The sequence below is a fragment of the Vitis riparia genome, unplaced genomic scaffold (genome assembly GCF_004353265.1).
Source record: "Vitis riparia cultivar Riparia Gloire de Montpellier isolate 1030 unplaced genomic scaffold, EGFV_Vit.rip_1.0 scaffold567_pilon_pilon, whole genome shotgun sequence".
NCBI lineage: Eukaryota > Viridiplantae > Streptophyta > Magnoliopsida > Vitales > Vitaceae > Vitis > Vitis riparia.
Genome location: NW_023269703.1, coordinates 84,906 through 94,502, shown reverse-complemented (window position 1 = coordinate 94,502; position 9,597 = coordinate 84,906). Strand labels below are relative to the sequence as shown.

At 33.0% G+C, this 9,597-nt stretch overlaps 1 protein-coding gene across 1 annotated transcript; it reads right to left on the bottom strand.

The window, feature by feature from the left end:
• Nucleotides 1–3,034: 3,034 nt before the first annotated feature.
• On the bottom strand, nucleotides 3,035–9,026 carry LOC117910056. Its single transcript, XM_034824113.1, has 2 exons — nucleotides 8,903–9,026; nucleotides 3,035–5,177 (listed from the first exon to the last, which is right to left on the bottom strand). Exon 2 carries the CDS (start codon nucleotides 5,141–5,143, stop codon nucleotides 3,035–3,037), a length of 2,109 nt encoding a protein of 702 aa, XP_034680004.1. The 5' UTR covers nucleotides 5,144–5,177; nucleotides 8,903–9,026.
• Nucleotides 9,027–9,597: the final 571 nt, after the last annotated feature.

Sequence of the window (9,597 nt, the reverse complement as noted above, 5' to 3'; positions counted from 1 at the left end):
TTTCTATAAAGATCTCGATGACCGCTTAATTCATCTGTCCTTTCCCGCTTCTGAATAAGAAGTGGTTTTTTTTTTATTCCCTAATCTACGAGCACCCTGAGAAAAGTGATCTATGAAACATACAGGCTTTCGACTGAAAAGAGACCAATGGAATAGGCTTTAGAGTAGCTCTTTCCAAATAGGTCGAGAAATAAAATTTTAAGGAGCTCTCTAGTTGGGATTCACAAGTGTAAATAGAATTCAGGTGGAATTCCAGAGTAAGAATAATAGGCAGAATATCAGATCAGTTCACCTTAAGAGCTCATCTTAAGCCTGTGTTATGAATCTTATGATCAGGTTGGAATTCCAGATTAAAGAGCTGATCTTAAGCCTATGTTCGCACGGTTAGAAATAGAATTTTAAGGAGAAAAAAAGTCGGGATTGTTTCAACCAGCCTAGACATTGATACAATTTAAGCCGTTAAACGAACTCAACATTCTCCGAGTCAATCCACGCAATCCAAAATCTCATGAATTTTAAATAATTTCTCAGAAGAATAAACAAATAAAGCATGATTAAAAAGAACAAGAAGAAAGAAGTCGGTTTGAAAGCAAAATAAGAAGGGAAAATATACCCGAGTATGACGGTGGTGGCTTGGTTGGAGCTGTTCACGGTGTTCCGCTCATGAAGGTGGGAGTAGTGTACTGGTGAGAAGGTGGATGGCCAGAGATCGTGGCCGACGGTAGTGAGAATGGTGACTTTGTGACCCTTGAATGGGTTGCATTAGTAGTTTTAAACCAGAGAAAAAGTCAAAAAAAAGAAAAATGAAAAAGAAAAAAGAAGAGATAGAAAAAGAGAGTCGTCTTGTAGCCGGCCGGAGCGTGTGGCTATAGCAATAACACAGAAAGGAATCCATTTCTTTTTCATTTTCCTTTCTATCTCTTTTTTGTCGCCATTAATCAATTTTCTGTCAATAACTGGCAACAGTGCTTCTCAAATATTCAACTATGGAAACTTACAAGACTAAGAGTAATAGGAAGAAGATTGGATTCAGGCGAACCGATGTAACAGTGGAGGTCAGTCAACAGCGGTGGGGTGTTGGGGATTGATGTGAAGTAGAGGTTCGGGATGTTAAGTCTTGGGATAATGCAATGTTGAATGCATAAAAAGGTTTTACCACCCTACATTAATAATCAATTCGCTTTAAAATGAGATGGCGATATAAAGCCCTGAGCTTAGCAAGTGGTCTCAAGTTACGGATTCAAGTCACCAAAATAATGAAATGGGGGGCGATGGTTTTTTGGAATAGGCGGTGGAGAGCATATTGAAGTTGGTGGGGTGGTGTGTATTTGGAAGATGTGATGTTATTAAGGTTTTTTTAAAGCTTATAAGAGAGTAGAAACATGGGTTTCTTAGTTTTTCCTTTGGGGTATTAACTTATTCCTTTGCATATGTCGTGGTGATGGAGACGTGCCAAGCTTGATTGGAGATGGTGAAGGGCGGCTTTGAAAGTTGGAGACAGTGATGGGTTGGGTTGAGTTCGAATTTTCAAGAGACGGCAATTTGCTTCACCAATTAAATATTTAAGCTTTTGTCACTTGTCAGCTTCCTGCCCTGTTTTCTTGGAATCTTCTCCTTCCTCTGTTTTGCTTGCGTTTCATTTTTTGGGCAGTTGCAGTCATCTAGTAACTACAATAGCACTTACACCCACTTTCTAATTTAAAATAAAATAAAATTCAATCTTTAAAAATTTTATATGCAATTTAGATCAATTATCATATATTAGTAAAATTGTCATTAAAAAAGATTGAATATGACTAAGATAAGTTATTTTTTTGTCTTCATTTTGTTCTCTTATTTTCAAGTAAATTTAGAATTTATCTAATGAATTCTTACTAAATAAAACAAATCAAATATTATAAAAATCACTCGATTTGCTAAGAAACGAATTTAAAATATATACATGAAATTCCAAAATCAAAATCGAGATTTAACTACATAATGTTGTACCTCATCCAATTCTCAATAAAATTATAATAAGAAAATTGTATTATAAGTGAATTTATTATAAAATTTCCAATTTAGCTCCTCATAATACAATAAAATCAAAAGAAATCAACTATAATCAAATATCCACTGGAGTTAATAATTTTAATTAATTTTAAAAAATCAAATAGTAGGTGGTGATGTTTTCCCCTAAATTAAAAATCCAAAAATTAAAGAATTAATCTGAACAATCAAACATTGGATTCAATTACAAATTCATAAATTTAAAAATGTATCACATAAAAACCACTAAGTAATTAATAAAACTTAATCTATAAAATTTTCAACACTTTGTTAGTACTCAAACATAATTATTATAAACTTTTGTTATTACATTAAGGTGGTGTTTGTTTTTTTACTTAATTCTAAATAGAACCTTAATACTTAATAGTATTAAATATTAGGTTGTTTGTTTTTGTAATATTTTATTTCTATTAAGTATTAAAAAGTAAAAAAAAACCTTTGTGTTATTTTTTCTATTTAGAAAAAGCTACATATTTTGACTTTTTCAATTTAGTAAAAAGTTTATAATAAGTCATGAAAAAATAAAAAAACAAACAACCTAAATTCTAAAACTAAATGGTTTTCAGCAAAAAAACCAAAAAAACAAATACCACTTAAATCTTGTTATTTTGAAGCATTTAGAAATATGTTAAATTTTTTTTTTTTTTTGTGCCCAGCCCCCTCTTTCCTTTTAGGCGAGACGAAAGTTCCATCCTCAGCGCATTTTACGGACCTAATCTGTTTTTAGAAACTCTTTATTTAAAAATAAATAAATAAAACCTAAATTTCCAATTCAGTGATCGGGCTTACCGTGCTAGAGGGAACATAAGGCCAAGGAAGTGTGGGCCATAGAATTGGGCCTCCTTTCTATATTCTTATTTTAGCATTTCTTTACCCCTCTTGAATCCCATCCCACGTCGAGCACTCACGAAAGAAATGAGATGTTCAAATTACAAGCTTCCTCGTGATCAGGTTGTAGCATCAGAGTCAGCGGGCCCTCAAGTTCCTATTCACTACTTCCTCCCTGCAAGCTCAAGCTCCAATTCACTGCTTCCTCCGCTACCCTCACTAATTCGGCAGGACTAATTTCATGTAATTCCGGTATAGTAATTTCATTTTCACCTTGCAATATTTGGAATTGCTCGCTTAAACCGAGGTGGGACATAAGAAGGCAGACATGAGTGAGTAGTTCCCCGCCTCGCCGGAGCTGCTGACCGTGTTGAATCCATCCACAATGACTGGCAGCATAGCACAACATCTCCACCCACACCTCACTCACCATCTTCCATTTCTCTTCCACGCCCATCTCCATTTCCAATGATTTCAACGCTTTGGCAAGCCTACATGCCTCGAATAACACCGACTTGCTTTTATCTCCTTTCACTTTTATCGGCTCAGCTTCCGTGTCAACTTGAAGCAACAATCTGCAAGCTTCATTTCTGTTAGATATGGGCTCCCTTCTTTGCTGGAAGAATCTTTTAGCCTCTGAACAAGTGTCTCGGAACCGAAACTCCCCTATCCCTTTTGGCAGCATAAATGGACACATAACTAACAGATACAACATGTACTCAGACAAGCATTTGCTTAGTTTGCACCATGACTTGAGATTGGTATCTTGGGATTTGTCGACACCACAAGGATAACAGAGATCTGTAGCGATATGCCAGACAAGGATGCTGTGATCAAATTCCACATCAACTATACTCCAATCAAGTGCTCTATTAATAACCCCCCTATTTTTTGTAATCACATAATCACCTCTGTGTTTGAGTAGCCGCCTGCGATCCCCGACAATACTTGTCACCTCTAGGAGCCAGCAGAAGATGGGTTCCTTCATGTCATCCACCATCTCCCAAGTCATGTACCAGTACTTCTCTAAGAATTTGTTCATGTCAAAGAACCTGGGAACCTGATTGAACTTGGTTTTGTCTCCGAGGCAAGAATCAATTAAATTGTTCTGTGCCATGCGTCTAGACCATCTAATGTCACTAGTTAGAACTGATCTAAAAAAGGTAATGGCTCGATAAATGGAATCAGCCAGGGGGTTCTTCTTGCTGCTCAACCAGACGATGCTCCAGTCCGACAAAATTAGCTTAATGAGAGCATAAACCTCGAGAAAAATAGCTCCAAAGAGTAATAAGTAAGTAATGTTGATGTCAATGTTTGAGAACTCATGCCTATCGATGAAGAAGCAGAAGGCCGCTAAGGTAGAAATAGTGGACAAGAAGCTGGCAATGCGGAGAAGAATGCCTAGTAGAGAATAAACCACTGTTGCCTTGGTGTAGAGCACATCATACATAAAACTAAGCTCCATCTCTACCACTTTGAAGGCATCTTCGAATGACAATTCCTTGATGAAGCGCTCACTGGTTTTTTGGTCATCCAAGCTGAGGATGAGGTCTGCATATAGATGCTTGAATTGGTTCTCGAATAAGAAGTAAGCTTTATCAATATATTTTCCACCCGGTATAGTAATGTCATCACCAGCGGTAGATTGAAGTGGCTTTTTACTCTCCATTTTCCCTTCCCATGAACCATATCTCATCACCAAATAAGCATAATCAGGTCCAGGATCAGGAACTGGAAGCAAAGAATCTCTAAAGTGATTCTTGCTTGCAGACCTCAGAACGCAGGTCCTCTCTCCATACTTGATAATTCCAGCCACAAACATTGGAATGAATAGAAATGTGAGTGGAGTTCCTGCCCATGACCTCAGAAACACGTAGAAAGCCACTCCAACTTGGACAACTAGTCCAAGCAAGTGCCTTAACCACAACTCATTATCTTCTAAGGAGTAAGCCGTGATAGTGTCCGGACCACCAAGGTGCAAGAGAAGGAATGGCGCCCAAAATGCCATGAGGGTATAGTTTGGATCCAGAAGTTTCCCTTCCGAATCTCCTTGGCTGTTTGAGAGGGTACCGAGGGATACTGTCGCCACCCAGTCTGCGGACAAGTAGGTCGACCAAATCAGGATTCTGATCCAAGGTGTGACTGTGTACTTTCGTCGGTTGCTAAAGATGATTAGGACGATTTGTAGGAAAAGGCTGAGTAGAACCATCAAGCGTAGGTCCCATTCATTCCAAAGTTTCCGCACACTTTCTGGGAATATCTGCATTGCTCTCGCGCCTGTTCTCTGTAAAAAGATCAAACTGAAAACAACTAAACATTAAAAAATATTAGAGCAAAAAATGAAGAATAAAATAATAAATTTGTAAAATAGAACTCTTAAATTCATACCAATCATTTTTCACTTTTATTCATTTGCCACTTGTAACTTTCCAACATTTGTAACTCAGCATTAAAGTTTAGCACTTAATTTTTAATCTTCAATTTTATTAAACACCTTATGAATAGCTTCAATTTTCACTTAAAATTAGAAAGATAGGTTGTTTCACCATTTTTTTCTACTTTTTTTTTATAAACTATTTTTAAATTAAAGAATAAAAAAATAATTTTTAAAAATTTTATTAAAAGAAATAAGGGTGTTTGACAAGTTTTTAAAAAACAAAAAACAAAAACTTGTTTCCATAAATTATTTAAAAAAAAATGATTTTTTTATTGAATTAATTAATTAAAATTGATAAAATAATATTTTTGATATAGATGTCTTTTACTATTTCAAGTATTTATATATATATATATATATATATATATATATTGAAAAAGGTTATTTTAATAAGAAAATAATAAGGGCATTTTTGTCAAAATAAGGCCAAAAATGGGTAAAGGGTTAGATTTAAAAAATTGGGTTTCAAATGATCCTTTTAATCAAATAACCCTTTTCTATTTTGATTTTATAAAAACATTGTAAATTTTTATTTATATAATATTAATTAAATTTAATTCAAGTCTTCTTTAAAATAAAATTGGTTTTTTAATTACAAATTAATTAAAAAATTAATAGATTTTAGTAAAACAAGAAAGTAATATTATAATAAAATAATAAATTAAATTTTTTTATAAAAAAAATACTACGTTAATATGTATTAAAAAAAATATGGATATTAATGTTTTCGTAAAAGAGTCATTAATTTCTTTTTTTGTTAAAAGTGAATAATAATAATATTTAATGATAAATAGTTAATAATATTGTATTTAAAATGAATATAAAATAAAGTTTAGCTTTTTTAACATGTAAATGAACAATAAATTTTCATTACACGCACACATTTAGTCATCAATTATAAGCACAATATTTTAGAATGTTTGGATTTAAGATATAACTAATCAAATCAATTTTTTGAATTTCAAATTATTCTCAAAAATTAAAAGGTTCATCAAATAATTTAAATTATTAATTATGTGTTACTTAATTTATAATCTATTTACGTAATAAGAAAATTAAAAAATTATAACTGTGCATAAAAGAAAAATAGTAAACTCATAATTCATGATATATCAATTTTTATTTTTTATTTTTTATAATAATTAGATCTATTTTTTGAGTTTCAATTATAATATTTTTAATATTTAAAATTTTTTATTATTCAAGTGTTAAAAAATATATAAACATTTCTAAGAATCACTAGGGTGTACTCATAGAGTCACATTAATAATTGTAAGGGAGAAGCCTAGAGTGTAGGACTTGGTCACAAGTCGAGAAACACATGCTAATAATTTCACCTTTGATTTTCTGAAACACTGTTATGGCTGCAATATTGATGGGTTGATATCTAACCCAAATTCAACTGGAATAAAAAACAATTGATCAAAATCTAACCCAAATTGACTTCATACCCAAAGTATTAAGCCAAAACTTAACCCAATCTCATTTCTCTAAACCCGCTTGAGTTCAAGGTATATAAAAACAAATTTTATTTCAGGTTAATCGAGTTATATAATTCAAAATCCTTCTACAATGTTTTATTTTCTTCTTTTTTTTAACAAAATTTCTATATATTTATATGAAAATTTAAATAATAAAATAAGACAATTTAGATAGAACAACAAAAATATAAAAACAAATTTGTATATATATATATATTTTAAATGAAGATGTATATTATATAATATTAATTTAACATTTTTTCACAAAAATATAAAAAAATGAATATTATTGTACAAGATAATATATATTATAAATATTAAGAAACATTAAATTGAATTCAAATTAGGTTTATTCAAACCTGAGGAAAGTATAATGTTTTTTTTAGTTATATAATTCAAAATTCATTTATAATATTTTTTAATAAAATTTTTATATGTTTATATGAGAAATTAAATAGTAAATAAGAAAAAATTATATGTAACAACAAAAAGTAAAAATGAATTTATATTTAAAAAAAATAAAAATATATAGTATATAATATTAATTTGATATTTTTTCTTAAAAATCTAAAAAAATAAATATTACTATATAAAATAATATACATTATAAATATTATAAAAACATAAAATTGGGTTCAAATTAGGTTTATGTTGTCCAAACCTTAATCTTAACCTAGGCACAAACCAAATTGAACTTGATTTGAAAACTTTTAACTCAAGCTCAATCCCAATAATAAAAATGATTATCTAAACCCGCCAAACATTATATCAAGTTTAGATTGAGTCGAGCTGACCCGCCCCAAATTGCACCCTAAGCACTATCCAATGAATAATGAACTTGTGCATTCACTTCAAAAGTTCCCTATCATCAGTGACAGAACAGTACTATACTCACTGAGTATGGCTTAAGCTTTCTTTTTCTTTTTCCTTTTCCTTTTCCTTTTTCACACCTCACTCGTTAATTTTCTTGTTTTTCAGATCCTCCTGTGCCACATTTTACTTTCTAACCATTATTTCTTAACTATGAAAAAAATCACAAGACTAGACAGAAGATTAGCACAGAGATAGCAGATTCTCCATGGCTTGCTCCGATCTTTTTCTCCTTAGACTCAACTCATGTGTCATTGACCAACTCAAAGATCAAAGAGCAATAATAATTTGTTTAAAAATTAGTATCGCATAATTTTATGTTTAAAAATGATATTGTAATTGTATATTTTTTAATTGATGGATAATTATGATATTAAAAAAAAAAATTCTATTATGGTATTATTGTCTTGATCATAATGAAGCAATGGAGGATCATTACCTTGTTCATGGAAGCTAATATACAAATGTCGGTATCTTAGGTTTGCAACATAATATCTTTAGATCTTTGAAAATAATGTCTCAAATCCTTGGGATTGTAAGCTACATAAGGGGATTAGAGTGCTCAAAAGCCTCAGAATGGTAAGCCTGATTATAATGCCATGTTAAATGTTATAAAATGATGAGACTATGATTGCTGAGGTGGTGGTTCACTGTGTGAAGTTCATGAAGGTGGAGTGTAGTGGTGAGATGGTATGGTGACCGACCAAAAAAAGAGAGGAAGAAGATTTGCTGGGAACAAGGAAAGCACCCCAAATCAGTTTTTCTTTTTCTTTTGACACTTTTTCTTTGTCCTGTTGGAATAACCCGACCTAGAGTTTGGATTAGGTCTTGGTGGACAAGAGACTGATCACTCCAAATCAATTTCTCTTTCTTTCTTCTTTTATCAGTTTTTGAGCATCACCCAGAATTCTTTATTCACAGGAACATATTTACAAGATTAAACAGAAGATTAGCACAAAGAAATACAGAAGAAGATTGTGGTGAACTGATGTAGTACAGCAAGAGAGTTGACAGTGGCAGAGTGACTAAAATAGAATACTGATGAAGAGAATCTAATTAAAAATATCCCATAAAATGTAGGAAATCCATGCATGGATAAATCATCTTCATTTTGAAAAGATTATATTAGAAACTATTACATAAATTCTATAAAAATTAGGAAACAATAATAATAATAATAAGAACAAGAACAAAAGCAAAAGGTTTGAAAGCCAAATAAGAAGGGAAATATATATACCAGAGAGTGATGGTGGTGGGTTGGTTGGTGGTGCTGCCGGGGATGTCGCGAGACTAGGATTGATATGGAGGTGGTCGCCTGTTTGAACCACAATGCTTTGCTTCAGTCGTGTGAAGGACGATGACTGTCCTGTAGGAATTATGGTGGCAGTGGTGTAAAGCTCATGAAGGGGGAGTACTGTAGCAGTGAGATGATGGCCTTCTTATCTTTAAACCAGAGCCTGGGCTCAAACACAGCTCAGAATAACATTTTTTTTTTCCTTGGAGAGTTGCCCCTCTGGCCACATGCTTGGAGGATTCAGAGCCGGGGGCGGGGGCGGGGGAAGGGGAAATTGTCCCTCTGGCCACATGCTGGCTCTGCCAATGGTTGCAGTACAAAAGGAAGAAGACATAGAGGGGCGAGAGAGAGACGGACGTGGACTGAGATGGTAGCAACATTAACACGACCAGTGGAGGTGATGCCGGAATTAACGGAGATGGGGAGAGGGGATCTGTGAGAGCAGTAGCTCCACAATGATGAAAGCATTAAAATAAACAAACGAAACCGAATCTTCCAGCCAATCCAGGACGTGATCTGAAGTGGAGTTTAACTTGGGTTCTTCAATGGCCATTGTAGTGGAAAAAGAATGGTGAAGAAGAGAAGTTGTGCGGTACTGTTTGATCATTGACCAAAGAGGAAGATAAGAGAGGGCTTTG

Coding starts and splice junctions, on each gene's coding strand:
- LOC117910056 (XM_034824113.1), bottom strand. CDS start 5,143: ATGCAGATATTCCCAGAAAGTGTGCGGAAACTTTGGAATGAATGGGAC.